This window comes from Chiloscyllium plagiosum, unplaced genomic scaffold (assembly GCF_037043375.1).
Source record: "Chiloscyllium plagiosum isolate Xiang-an unplaced genomic scaffold, Cpla_swu_hap1 HiC_scaffold_42, whole genome shotgun sequence".
NCBI lineage: Eukaryota > Metazoa > Chordata > Chondrichthyes > Orectolobiformes > Hemiscylliidae > Chiloscyllium > Chiloscyllium plagiosum.
The window spans coordinates 7726087-7740971 of NW_028270180.1; the positions used below are offsets into that span (position 1 = coordinate 7726087).

Sequence of the window (14885 nt, forward strand, 5' to 3'; positions counted from 1 at the left end):
CATTGTAAAATACGGGCGGGCACAGTTGTACACGAAATTCAAATCTGTTTCAAGCTGTAATAATGGGATTAATCAAATCAAAGGAATCCTTTCGAATACTAGTATATTTTCTGCACGTTTATCGAAGACCCGAATTGAAAGTGAACAATTAAATCCAGTGTCATGTTTGAGAAGAATTGTTCCTCATTTTGACCCTTCCCGTCCGACCAGGCATTTACTGGGAGACAGGTCTGTTTTCAATGAACGTGAGATCTACACAAAGGGGGCATCTGACCCCCGCTTCCTTCTCATTCAAGCATAGCATTCCAAGAGAACCCAACCTCAACTACTTCCACAACCAGGAACATTCTCATCCAATTCAATGGAACATTCGCTCCCAAATGGAGTGTCTGAATCAAAATCAGATCTAATCAGTACAAAGTCTGTCAGTCTCTGTCTGTCTGTCTATTTATCTAATAACATAAGCAAACATCTGTCCGAACAGATCTGGTTATAAATACATACTTGCATACTGGTAGCTGTATAATTATTGATATGACTGATAGCCCCCACTGGACTGCTTGGCAGCCTCTGCTAATTTTGCTCCGTGTGTGTGGTACTTGGATCCCTTTATTCCCTTCACACGCCTCCCCTTCCCCCTCATTAATCTCAGCATATTAATGACTCTGAGCTGATACTAAAGGGCGAATCTATGTCGATCCAGATCTGGAGTATCGCATTGACCCCACTGAGCTGTCACTCGCTCCTCGGTAATTTATATCCCTGGGTATGAATATACGTAGATAAATATTTTCCAGGAAATCACACTTTCATTTCTCAATCTCTTCTCAGCTGTTTGTCGTTTCTGATTGACCGTATAAAAGATATATTCGCCACACAATTTGGATCTTAATTTCACATTCCAGAACTATTTTTGTCTGTATTTTGTCGCTGGGGTTTTCTATGTGTGTTTTAATATCTATGTATACACTGAAGTCAGGTTTCACTGTCATTGACCACACTGCCATGTATTAGTGAATTTATGTGGCGAGCCTGGGAGCTGTGCACATATACTCAGGTCCCGTTCAAATCGCCCTGAGGTAGATTTCTACGATTTCTTCCTGAAAACTGTCGGGTGATTCTTTCTTAAAGACAAAACTAATCGTCAGATTTCAAAACGTTAACATCTGGCCTCGTAAGAAAGAGACTGTGACTGAAATCTTTTTCCCCTGTTGTCTCATTTATCAATGGAATATTGCTGGAATATGGCCTCTCCATCTCGAAGTAGCCCACAATATCGGACTGCAGTAATGCAGAGCCTCCCTGGATATCCTAGACCTGAAGCTGACAAGTCGATACATTTCAATCTGTCCCCTCGCCGCCCCCGTCATTCCTAATACTTCCTGCTTGAAGTTTGATTTGAGTTGAAAACAGCGCTGGAGACGCTCCCTTTCAGAACCAGGAGCTACTAAATCAAAAAAAAACCTCGAGCGCATTTTATAGAACAGATCCATTGCAGAACTGATACCTTTCTCTTTATTAAGATCAAATATTTAATCTCAGTATCAACTGTGACTCTTACAATAAATAGCAATAACTTACTTCGTTCCTTTAAGAGGTTCACATCGTCTGTCGCCGGCCCAGATTGGTACATACATACTTTACAACTCGTGTGTTTAAAAAAAAAACAAGAGCTTCCTTACGGTAAACTTTTTTTTCTCTCCAGAGATTGCTTTCTCTCTCAGCGAACATAACGGAAAGAGATGCGAGGCGGGATTACTGTCTGGAATGAATTTGGTAACTTTCACGTTGAAGGTGAACTTTGCGAGTGTTGACTTGGAGAAATCATGTGAGATGCAACATTTCCAATCTGATATGGAAGCACGTGCTTTTTTAAAACAAAAGAAAAATCATTTTTCAGTCCTTGCCCGTTGGAGCATAATCCCCAGGCGGTAATCATCTCTCTCCGTCTCCGGAATAAGGAATTTGGCCTCCGTGGAAATCTATTTACAACTAGTAGATATTCAAGGACAAGTTCTGTGGTGGCAGTTTTTGTTCAGAAAACTTCCCAAGTGCATTTTGTTTTTTTTTGGCAGTCACCTCAAGTCTCTGATATATTTTTGTTAATATATTCTGAGATAGATATAAAACCGGTAGCGAGGGAGTTGTGTTGCTTGGAGCAGCGCTTTGATCATGCGGGATTTTCGGGGTCATGCGGTGGCCGGCTCTGCCATGATCTCAGCCTCACACCTCACGTCTCCACCGGACTTGACACCATGCTGTTCGGGGTGTCCGGCAACTGAGAGGACAGAGAAGTCACGTCACTTCCGGAGGAGTTGGGCAGAGAGCCGGACTCTGAGAAAGTTACCTGCGGGGCCCACGGAATGTGGGGGGTGGGGGAGTTGGGAGGGGGACGGATGGAGAGAAAAATACAAATAGAGTGGCTTGTAAATCATACAACACGTGTTTCAATAAAAATAAACAGCGAATGTACACAGGTAGTTTAACAAGGAGAGCAGCGAATATTGAGCTATGTTTAAATGGATTCTGAACGGACCATTTCCCTTTGTTAGAGCGGAGTGTTTTAAATTCACAAGTGATACAATTAACACTCATTAAGTTCCACAATAAAACTCAGCTTGTGACCATTTAACAGCACGGAACCGAGAGTATGCCAATCGATAGGCCTGGGCACTGAGTATTCTTTTCAACTCAAACCCACCCGAGTGAAATGAGCAAAGGCATCAGATTCATTTATGGTTAACTAACCCACTGAGGATGGGTCAATAGTTGGCAGCATAGATCAATAATAAGGGAGCATTTTTTAAAAGGATTAGCGGGGCTTTGAGAAAAACCTTTTTCACTCAGAAGGTGGTGGGGATCTGGACTGCACTGCCTGGGACGGGAGTTGAGGCGAGAAACCTCACAACCTTTAAAAAGTACAACGTTAAAAATCGCACAACACCAAGTTATTGTCCAACAGGTTTAATTGGAAGCACTAGCTTTCGGAGCGCTGCTCCTTCATCAGGTTTACTCCACAACCACCTGCTGAAGGAGCAGCGCTCCGAAAGCCAGTGCTTCCAATTAAACCTGTTGGACAATAACTTGGTGTTGTGCGATTTTTAACTTTGAATACCCCAGCCCAACACCGGCATCTCCAAATCATTTTAAAAGTACAGGACTCGGATGAGCACTTGAAGTGTTAGTACATTCAAAGGCTTACGGGCCTGCTGCAGGAAAGTATAGGTCATACTGTATTTTTGGCGCTACAGACTCAATGGTCTGCATTCTATGATTCTATTATCCGAAATGAAGGACTCTCTCTAGGAACCTCCTCCCGGTTCCTAATTCCTCCTGTTGCTGAAACAGATTGAAATCGGACTCTCATCCTGCTCTCTATTACTTGATAAATTATTCCCCAAACACCAACACTCCCTGAAGCGTCATCTTGTCATGAGGAAAAGCTGTATGGATTGGAGCTCCGTGCAGGAGTCCAATATTGCGCTACACTTTGCCCGCTGTTGGTCAAAGGTGTAGTTGCCTTTACCACCTCCGGGCTTTTGCGATGGATGTCCCTGTCAGCGCAACTGGCCAAACAGGAAGGGAACTGAGGCCTAAGTGAACAACTGTGCACTTCCTTAACCAAGCCGTTTGAATTGACGAGCCAAACACAATCGAACTGGTAAGAGCCTCAATGTTAATACAGGCAGAGAAAATGAGACACGGCGAAGGAAATAAATATTTGTTTAAGGAAGGGAGGATACCCAGAGTGTAAAAGACTGTTTTTAGATTTTTTATGTCTCCAAAATAGGTCATATTTGAAGGATAGACACTTCACATTTTAAAAATTAATTTTCAAAGCCAAAGACGCTATAATAACAACATTTAACAATAAGCACGATGCTAGCAGATAGACTAGAATTATCAAACTCTAATTTTGTCTTGGAAGTGCAGCAATTCCTGGTTTTTTAATATAATTTGAGGCGAGTTACTGTGTTATTGTGCAGGTTTTAGAGGAGCTCAAATCTCGGGCCAACTGCTGGATTGTCCTATTTAATTGCACTTGCGAGCTGGCACAAATTGGAATCCAAGTCGCTGATAAGTAACTTTCTACTGCAGGCTCTGGTCCACTAAGTAGGCCGACACTCCAGGACACGGGAGGAGTACTGCGCTGCCTCCTTTTGGAGATTGTGTTAAACTGAAGCTTTTGACTGAGCGCTCACACGCATCTAATCAACACTCGGAAGGAAACGAATCAGAGCGTTCCTCCTCTTTAGCTGGGGATAGTAACTAAAAACCACGGAAATAAAGAGATTGGCCGCTCATCTCTCAGTGGGAGATCGCTGTACATAACTTGGCAGTGGTGTGAACTCAGAAGGAATTCCTTGGAGATCCAGGGACTTAAGGAACAGGGAGATATTCTACAAACGAATGCCGTTTGGTTGTTGCAGGTTTAAAGTTAAAATGTTGATTAGTATTGTTCAGATACATAGCAAACAAACAAAAAAAAAGAAAGTGCTGGAGAAGCTCAGCAGATCTGGCAGCATCTGTGGAAAGAGGAACAGAGGTGACATTTTGAGTCCAGAGACCCTTCTTCATGGTACATATATGCCAGGACCTGCTGAGCTCTCTGTTTTTGTTTGCTTCAGATCTCCAGCATTTGCAGTTTCTTAAAAAGAATTATTCAGATATATGCTGAACTTGCAATCTATACGCTATTATCTGAACAGATCTGTACATGAAGCAATTACTTTAAACACAACGATTGACTGTATATGATTGTACATTGCTGGGGAGTTTTGTGCGTGGTATATGTCACTTTCTTGTTGTTGATGAGCAGTTGTCATCCTGCCAAACACACAATGCACCAACTCTAACCCATCGTGCCCAACAGGGCATACCGCTAGTATCTAATGAGGACTGAGTCTAGCTCCCGGTGCCCTCAGTCTACAAGGGAGAATACGGGCAGGGTTAATCTCTCGTAGTGCAGGTATGATTCTTCCAAATGAGTGTTTCTAGGGCAGTGCGCATTGAGAGGTGGTCTATTATTCAAATACGTGCAACCCAGGACATTATGATGTCAATGCGCTGTAATCCAATGGGTTGGGGTCTGGGGACTCTGTGAAATTGCACGCCACAGTGTTGCTATTTCGGTGAGTCTGGATCGAACCAGCGGGAGGCCAGTGGGCCCCTCCCTCACCGAGCACCGGGATGCAGTTTCTGTCCCTGGGCTCATATCAAAAAGCACACCTGAACGGATCGTAAAAATACATTCACAGACACAGAATTATTCTCAGAGAGCGGCATCTCCAACAAATCCCGCCGAGTATCAGGTCTCCCCTGAATTGCTCCCCTGGATTTTGGAGTCACGTGTCAGAATGTTGAAGGGGCGCCATCTCAACATTTGAGAAGAACGATTCCTGCTTTCTTTCAAAGCCTGTTTATTTCGATCAATGTCGCTGTTCGCTTTTCATAGTTACTTTCATTGTTACCTTTCCTGGTACTGTCATATCACTTGCACCCAGTGTTTACCCAGTATTTGGTTGAATACCTCCTTTCCAGTGTAGCCCTGGAAAGTTAGTTTCACACTTAAGCCGCTTCATAAATGGACCTTACGGTTGTATTTATAACCTAGCTCAGCCGCTAACTTCACACGGTTGGGGAAGACCACACTGTAAGCCAGATGTAACTTCTAATACATCTACATTTTAGCCGGACTTAACCCTATTTCCCAGCCACAGAGGAAACAATGGGAGTTCCTAAACACGAAACAAGCGACATTATGCCGACTCGTGTCGGGGCTCTTACGCCGGTTACCCCACTCCCGCCCTCCCGCCCATTGCCCTCTCCCCCACTCACCAGCTGCTGGAAGGCCGGCTGATCCAGTTCACTCTGAAGTGCAAACTCGCTGAGCGCTTTCCAGGGCGCCTGGTAGGACTGCACTTCCACCGCGTTACCCTGGACATCGTGTCGGATGGGGCTCCCCGCTACCATCGGCGTCCCCGTCAGACCTTGCAGACTCTGTTGAGAGTGGGGGTGAGGGGAGAGACGGGGTGGAAGGAGGGAGTGGGGGTGAGTGGAGAGATGGGGTGGTAGTGGGGAGTGGGGGTGAGGGGAGAGACGGGATGGTAGTGGGGAGTGGGGGTGAGGGAAGAGACGGGGTGGTAGTGGGGAGTGGGGGTGAGGGGAGAGACGGGGTGGTAGTGGGGAGTGGGGGTGAGGGGAGAGACGGGGCGGTAGTGGGGAAGCGAGGAGGTGTATGGTAAATTATTCCATCCTCCGGTCTCACGGTGAGCGTCAGAGCTGCTGGTATGCAGCAGATCAGCGAAATAATTCATCAGACTCAATTTAATACAAGATTTGGGTGCGGGGGGAGGTATTCTGAATCATTTGTGGTATCATTTCTGATCAAAAGCGCTAATCAGAGAGTTTGAAAATAGCTACTGGCCTGTTTAACCAACAAACCGCCTCCCTCGGCAGTCACAGTGCGCTTACAATTGTCAGCTTTGTATACAACTTAAAATAAAATAAGCATCTCCCGGAAATACGCGGGTTAAATTCTACATTGATTGGACTGGTATATAAACAATGGGGCGTTAGATTGTCCTGTTATATTGTCGTGAAACATAAACATAGCTCTCTGCCTGCACAGAAAGCGATATCCGCCGTTAGCGCTGTCTAAAAGCACTGCTCTGAAATATGGATCATTCACAACCAGGAGCAAGGAATTTCTAAATTCGGATACAAGCGTCCACCGGACAGAGGGCGAGACCGGAACAACCAAATGATCAGTCCTCACAATCGCGCGTTCCAGAAAGAGAAACAACGCCCCCTCTCCAACCTGGCCTGTTGGTGGCCAGTCTAAACAAACCGTTTATTCCTAATGAAAGCATCTACCCCGCACTAAACCCAACCAACTGCCGTTACTAGAACGTGGAAATAGCAAGGCTGCAGAGAGAGAGAAAAAGAGATTCTCTCAGATGCTTCCCTCATCCATTACCAGGCACATTATCTAGCTACCCCACCATGTCCTCCTGCTCCCAGCTCGATCACCAATTCCTCTCTTCCCATTGCTACATGACTATATACAGTATTAGAGATGTACCATTGTTAGCTCATTCTGTGGTCCCCGTGTAAATCCCCACATGAATCTACGCATTAATAAAGCTAATGTAACAAGATGTGCAACTCAAGTACAGAGAGACCCCGATTGGTGAACTCTTCCTCGGCTGAAGCTTCAGTGACCGAAGTTGTGATTTTTTTTCCTGCTGTTTTCGCTTCATCAGGGAGAAATGAAGCTCCCCTCCCCGGGCTAAAGGCAGCTCCAATAACTAAGCCACCCAGCTGCCACTATCAGACACTGTAATCTTTGCCACAAGGGCTTTGGGATTACTAAAGACAATCTTGGATGTATTGACACAATATACTATACTCTACCCCCACCCCCACCCCCAGACATAGCCCCCACCACTCCGTGTATGACACAAACCCCATCCCTCACCCTCTCTCTCTCACACACACACCCCAGCTCCAGTCAACCCTTGACTTCCTGTAACCTCTGTGTCTACACTGTATCGAAGATCTCGTTGACTTCTTCCTTGGGCCAGTACGCATTTACCTTTAAACTCGTTTGAACATAGACATGTGAACCTTCGCCCCTTGCTGCTGCTGCTGCTTTGGGGGAATCTCTTTAAACCTGGAGTTCGGCTGAGCTCAAATCTCCCTCTCTCCTATATCATAAAGGAAAACATTTTGTCTAAAAATCCTACTTTACGGCCAACCACAAACGTTTTCAATTAATTCTGGGATATTTCAGCTATTCTAAATATTTTATGAGTTGAAAAAAAAATTCCAACAAAACCACTGCCAGCGGAAAACAATGCGAACTTCCATGGGTTAGATCCTTATCGCGCTGGATGTTTCATTTGAACGTTTGAAAACTAGTTTAGTTGAAGCAAGCCCAACTCTGTTCTGTCTTATTGCGCGTGTGACATCCGGAAACACAGCCCCATTATATAATGTTAAAAATCACACAACACCAGGTTATAGTCCAACAGGTTTAATTGGAAGCACTAGCTTTCGGAGCGACGCTCCTTCATCAGGTGATTGTCGCTCCGAAAGCTAGTGCTTCCAATTAAACCTGTTGGACTATAACCTGATGTTGTGTGATTTTTAACTTTGTACACCCCAGTCCAACACCGGCATCTCCAAACCATTATGTAATGTTTAAGATAGCATGTTTCTTTGCTGATTATGTTACTGGTACCATCTGCCCTCCGCACCTGCAATTTCTAAAGATATTCAATTTCCCTTTCGTTCTTAAAGTATGAAAATTTATTGTGTGTGTTCAGTGAAGCTGAGGCGGCGGTCTACTCACAGTTTTGTCACTGTGTTGCTGTTGCTGAATCTGCTTCATGAGGTTGATTTTCTTTTTGTCCTTACAGCGTTTGTTTTGAAACCAAACCCGGATGACCCTGGGACTGAGGCCGGTCATTTCCACCAGCTGCTCCTTCATCAGAGCGTCCGGCCTGGGGTTAGCTGCATAGCAGGTCCGTAATGTGTGCAGTTGCTTCTCGTTCAGAACCGTCCGTACCCGCGTTGTCTTCTCTTGTTGCTTGTGAACATGAGGCCTCAGGGGTGGCTGCCGAGCCGAAATGGGTTCCGCTGCGTGGCAGCAATTTAAAAGAAAAATACACACCAAAAAATATAGACAAGACATATATATACACACACACATATACACTTACACAGACACACACATACACATACACAGACAGAATCATAACATCTCTCCCCCACCCCTCTTGCTTCTAAAACCAAATTCTCTGTAAAACACATGAGAAGAAAGCTTATGTTAACTGCTCCCTTTTGTAAGCAGATTTTAATTCGAATTCTGCTATTTAAGTTAAATGTCTCTGTTTCAAAATATACCTGAAAACGAAAGGGGTGTGTGTGTGGGGTGGATCTTTTACAATGAAATTTTCACCCATTCCCATCTCTATTTACACACGGGACCGTCTTTTTTTTTAGTCCTACAGAGCGATTAAACTAAAGCTGCTGCGCCTTATTAGTTTGATTGCTCTCCAATATATTATTTGTCTGGTTAAAGATACTGAGAACAGTCAGCGGGCAAATCTTGATATCAGACCCAAACCCAAAGCTCAGATTTCAAGCACCCTCGATAATTTATTTCCACATTATCCCAAATCTTAAACCAATTGAATTTGTTATATTTATCACTGATATACACAAACATATATACAAAATTTTGAGGCTCAAATCCAATTCTCTTTCGACGTGTATATAAGTATCTTGCAATCACGCAGCTCTGTTTACAAAACGTTCAGCTGAAAGATATAGCATACGGAATTAGATCATTGTACAACGCCTCGTTTTAAGTTTGATTGGGAGTTGCAAAAAAATTGGAAGTAAACGCCGATGAAAATGACCTAGTGTGAGAACAATACATTTCAAACATTTTATTTCAATTTTTGCACACTAGTTTCTGTGGCAGTTTCCTCCAGGCCCTGATATTTATAGAGTCCAGTGCAAAAATATTTGGACTGAAAGAGCGGGAGAAATGAAGAATCGATTCAGATATTATAATGGGAGACCATAACCGCCGACACAGTTGTTAAATACTACATTTCTAAATTGACACACGGATCCCGAATATAGTCCGGATACAGCTGGAACAGCGTGATAGACATGGGGCTGGATATATTTGTGCTGAAGTATTGTCGAGCTGCCTATACACTCCCCCTCCCTTCAAATATTGCTATTTGCTAATTGAAAAATGTGCATATTATATTGAGGCTGGAGCTCCCGCCTGCCTGCAGCTGGTTCCTTCTCTCTTACCTGCCATCTGGAGGGATCTGCTGCTCGGGACAGGACTGAGAGGGCCGCCCCCAGCCGAGGCCCTCTCCACCACGTCGTGATCGGCCCGGCAGAAAAGCTCATCGTCCCTGAGGGCGAATTCATCGCCGGGAATGAGCTGCCTGCTACAGGCTACGCAGCGGAAACAGTCGATGTGATAGACACGGCTCCGGGCCTTCATCACAAAATCGCTCTTGTTGAAAGTCAGATTGCACTTGGCACACTTGGTGCCGAACAACCTGCACGGAAGAGGGGAGAGCAAATTCAAAACGCACTTTAATTTGGATTTAACTTCCCTTCAGTGTCTGAGACATTTGTTTGATAACAACATGTTTTTCCCCTCCACATTGTCAATAAATAATTCTTAGCTAACCCCAAAATTAATCGAAACCCGTCACTAAACAAAATAACATTTCAGCTGAGATTTACCAGGGAAAATGGAATCACTGATTTAATCTCTGAACTGGCGCTTGTTTCATGAGATTGCAATCCAGTCGCTTGACTGGGACTTCCAGAACCATCTGAATGGACCATTTAGCCATTCGATTCGTGCTTTCTTTTTGGTTTCTTCCCTGTTAGGATTTCTTTCCCCCACTCCGCACCCACCCCCCTCAAAGACACAAGCTTTTGTTCTTGCCTCACCTAATGTAATCCCTTTTGCAGTAAGTCTTGCCGTCCCTCACAAAACAAGTGCAAGTTTCGTCCAGGTACTGGCTGCACTCGGCGCACTTCAGACAGGCGGCATGCCATTCCAAATCGGGGGAGACCCTCAGGATGAACTGGTCATGGATCTGGCTCCCACAGCCTACACACATGGCAACTCCGTGCTTCTCTGACAGGACAAAACATGGACTGAGCATTACCTTGGAAACAAATCGGTTGCACTTTGTGCTTCACGTTAGACTTGTATCTAAACAACAAGAAGAAAAGGTGAGCAGTGGGTACCTGGAGGCTCAAACATCCGCTGGACGTTTCAGCGACCACAAACACTATTTGCTATTATCATTTGCAGGAGAAACAAGTCCAACTGAATAAATAAATGTAGATTTTCTTTTCCTTCTGCTCGAAATTTACTTACTTTTGCAATGATCCCCCATAGCACCAAAAGGTGTGTTGCAAATAATATCCACCATGCAGACCCAGAGAAGAACCGGTCCCTACCAACAGAAGTGTTAAAACTGCGGTGAAAGATCAGCTGCGAGCTGTCGGGATGTCTGATAACAAATATTTGGGGTTAACTGTTGGACTGCACGTTGAGAAATTCCCCTCCCCCTTTCTCATTCCCTCGCTCCCCCTCCCCATTCCCATCGACGTCCCCGTGACGCCAGGACGCAGGGGGATCTGAGTCACGTGACGGACGACGCAACAATGAAGGGCTGGGCTGAGCGTCGGGCTCTCATTGGTTCCAGCAAAAAAAAGTATCAATTCCATCAGAGGATTGGAAAGCGGCTGTAACCATTTCTTTTTGTTTGTTACATTGGTCAGAGTGTCGCTGCAGGAACACTACTGCATGGATTTAATTTCTTCTTTTTATAGTTTGCAAGCAGCATTTCCTAAATTGCTCAGTATTCCAGTGACGGCAAATAAGAAATCGCGCCATTAGACGTTGCGTTAACCAAACAAAAATATCAACAGCACAGAGGAGGGAAGAAAAATATCTTTGCAGATGTAGGTGTTCAGAGTAATACAGAAAAGGTTATTGCACCCTCTCCCAAAAAAAGTTCTGCCATTAAACTGTATTTGCAACCGCATCTTCGTGTTGGGTGGCTGTGATTTGCATCATAATGGCAATTTCAGTGATTGTTACCGTTTAACTTGAGGAAAAAGCGCCCAGATGTGAGTTTATTCGATTGTGACATGTATAAATCCCTGGGATTTGTTGCATTTAATTTGCGAACTGTGTTTAAATATATTTTTGTAAACTCAGGAGCAAATATGGAATTGCACTGAAATACTTAAATGGCAATATTTGATTGAAATTGTCTCACACAAACACTGTCACTTGTATGAGAGAAAGTGAAAGGCGCGCTTAGAGGGTGCATTAAATTACTGGTAACAAAACAAATATGTCCAAACCTTAAAACAAAATGTAAATTTAGATGGCAGTAAATTAAGGTAATTGATCGAAGAATTAGAAGGAAGATTAAACAGCGAGTTGTTGAGATTTGCAATCCACTAAGAAGATGGTGCGAGCCGATTCAATAATAACTGTTAAAGGAGATTTAGTTAGTTAATCGAGGGCAATTTTTTTTGGCAGAGCTCTGATGAAAATGCAGAAGATTGGGACTATTTGGCTAACTCTTTCAAAGGGCCGGCTCAAGCACGATGGGCTGATTGTTCTCCTCTGTACCATTTCACCGTTTTATTCTTGTTGACAGGGGTGTGTTCTTGGTTAAATATTTGTTGTGTTCTTTCGTTAAAGTTTCGGCGTTTGGTGAGTCTCACTTCTGCATTTCCCATTGCCGGACGCATAAACAATCGAGTCCATCTCCTAATAAACCACTTCTTAAAATTGTTATTTGAAGCATTTTATTGTGAGGTGGAAGTGACTTGCAAACTCTTTCTTGAAACAATTGCTAGAAATCTCGGGTTGTCTGAAAGTTTTGAAGTGAATTGTGAAAGCATTCAAATAACGGTAGCAGGCTTTTCGCTTCGATTTTAATCAGATTTTACAATTATTGTAATATGCACACGTTTGTTAACGATGGCTTTTTTCGATACTTGATGCAGGTCTTTTAATTTTTATATGGTTGGAAGAACCTTCATGTCTGAAAACAAGGATCGATATAAAAAATGCGATTGATCAAAACAAGCGAAGAGAATGTGCTGTATGATTGCAAATCCCTGGTATGTGAATGTATTTATTTAAAGTTACTTTGGCTCAGTGAAAGATAGATCATTGTAATTATCTGTACTGCCAAAACTAAACATGCAGACAAATAAATATAATTCTTGCACAATTTGGGTCTTGTAAATATTTATTGGTATTTCTTTTGTTTAGCCTTCATATTTGCAAAACTATCCTTTAGTTGTGACTTCATTTTAACCGTCTCCTGAGAAAGATATAGTGGAGGCCTAATTAGGATCTAAAAGCTGTTGAAATCTGTTCGTCCTGCGACTCTTATAAAATATTTACCGGGTAAAGATAGGCAAAAAGCTTTGTGCGGTGAGCTGAAATGAAGGCACTTGCAGTTTGAATACATTTGCCAAAAAAAATAGTCTTAATAGGGTTTGAATTTTTAATCGTTTCCACGCATCAATTTCTGCCTGGGTTTGGTGGGGGGTGGGCGGCGAGAGGGACTATAAAGAGGGATAATGTGATCGCTGGCAAATCGAGATTACAATGCTCCTTTTAACTATAGTTAAACAAATCTATAACGTGGTCTGCCTTGTTAATAGCAGCCAGTGAAATTTACACCAGTTCAACAAAGATAGCCCGGCGTTTTTATTTAGCTTGGAGCTGCTGTCTTCAGTCTCTGCAGAGGGGACAGAGCACAGCAGAAGCTGCTACGGTCAGCCGTGCTTGCGCGCCCTCTGGTGGGAGTCAAAAATAAAAGCAAGCAAATCCAACCCTTGCCAAGGCACCTGTGTTAAGAACGGGTCGTAGAGTCACACAGTTGTAGAGCACCCTTTGGTCCTACTCGTTCGCGCCTACCATTCTGACCCAGTCCCACTTCCCAGCATTTGACCCATATGCTTTCACATGATTTCTGACAACTCAACCGCACAATATGAAAGTTAGAATGTATGAAAATGCTGGAATCTGTACTGAAAACAACAAAATGTTGGATATCACAGCGGGTCAGGCAGCATCCGTGGGGAGAGATCAAGATAGCGTCTGGATGCTGCTTGTGATTTCCAGCATTGTTTGTAAGTTAAAATGGCCCTGCAGATCGGATTTGCTTATCGTAATTAATTTTCGGTTTAGCTGCACGTTATTTTGCCCGGTAAACTTATTCACATACATTTCCGGGGAAATTGGGAGACCCGGAGTTGTTATTTCTTAGGGCTTACGTTCAAAATACCGCCCAGTGAATTGGGAAGGAGATTAATGTAAATGTGCTCCATCTTAATAAAATATTGTTTGATTCGGGGCCACGAATCTGATGGAGAAAGAAAGTTACTAAGCAAAACTGAAAATCCTGGAGAAATCCAGTACCAGACGGTGCAATTATTAAAGCAAAATAATGCTTTTCGGAAGAAGAGTCATACCTGGACTCGAAACGTTAATTGTTTCTTTGTCCACAGATGCAACCAGACCTACTGAGTTTCTCCAGCACCTTGCCTTTATATTTCAGCAGCCGAAGTATTTTGGCTTTGAACTTCCCTCGTGGCGACTAAACACTTTTGCAAAAGAGATTTAATCAAACGAACGTTTGCCTGCACACCTAATTCTGTCCTTATTTTCATGTAATTTCTCATGTTAACAGAGCAGAGAGGAAAGACAGCTATTTACATCTATGGAGTAAATAAACTATTACTAGACACAGGGACTGGGGAAACCCCTTTCTCAATGAACTGAAATTGAATTTGCTGGCGGACTGGGAGAGATTGTTGGGATTGTAGGATGCAGGAGCGGAGTTAGTGGATGAAGTTGGATTCCTATCCAGCAGGAATGTTAGCAAACCGAGGAGGTCCACGAAACAACGGAGTTATTCTGGACTCTGGTCCTCAAAAGTTAGGCCCACATTATGTAGATTTTTTTTGAACAAGCTGGTCAGAATTGTTGTGACTCCCCCCTGGAACAGGTGGGACTTAAAACCGAGTCTTCTGGCCCAGAGGTAGGGACACTACCACAACAGCCCTTGCCCAGCGGGTGTGAGAGACATCGCCAATCATGTCGTGAGCTGTTAAACAGACGTGAGCAGCAGCCGGAACTTTACCGGGCAGTGTCTTTGGGATTTGGGGTCCGGTCGGTAGCAAACAGACCCGAGCAGGTTGTGATTGAACGCATGAGTGAACTGAGCAGATGCTGCCTGACCGGCTGTGCTTTTCCAGTGCCACACTCTTCATCTCTGATCCCCAGCATC

The 14885-nt window shown here is 43.8% G+C and overlaps 1 protein-coding gene and 1 long non-coding RNA gene across 3 annotated transcripts in view; one reads left to right on the forward strand and one right to left on the reverse strand.

Moving 5' to 3' along the window:
- Nucleotides 1-11088, reverse strand: part of isl2a (ISL LIM homeobox 2a) — a 42875-nt gene extending 31787 nt beyond the window's left edge. The window contains exons 1-6 of one of the 2 annotated variants that reach the window (XR_015754132.1): nt 10934-11088; nt 10498-10687; nt 9838-10094; nt 8357-8643; nt 5839-6000; nt 1582-2347 (exon numbers count right to left, since the gene is read on the reverse strand). Coding sequence is in view for 1 of the 2 variants with exons in the window: in XM_043680381.2 (XP_043536316.1) it covers nt 2231-2347; nt 5839-6000; nt 8357-8643; nt 9838-10094; nt 10498-10687; nt 10934-10988 (1068 nt within the window). In the remaining variant the exon portion in view is untranslated. Of the gene's footprint in view, nt 1-1501; nt 2348-5838; nt 6001-8356; nt 8644-9837; nt 10095-10497; nt 10688-10933 lie in introns of those variants that run through there. The other variant, XM_043680381.2, reaches the window with a different exon arrangement.
- LOC148137555 (uncharacterized) lies at nt 3169-12791 on the forward strand. Its single transcript, XR_015754133.1, has 3 exons — nt 3169-3661; nt 8424-8528; nt 12586-12791. It is a non-coding gene; the product is annotated as an uncharacterized LOC148137555 (long non-coding RNA).
- Nucleotides 12792-14885: the final 2094 nt, after the last annotated feature.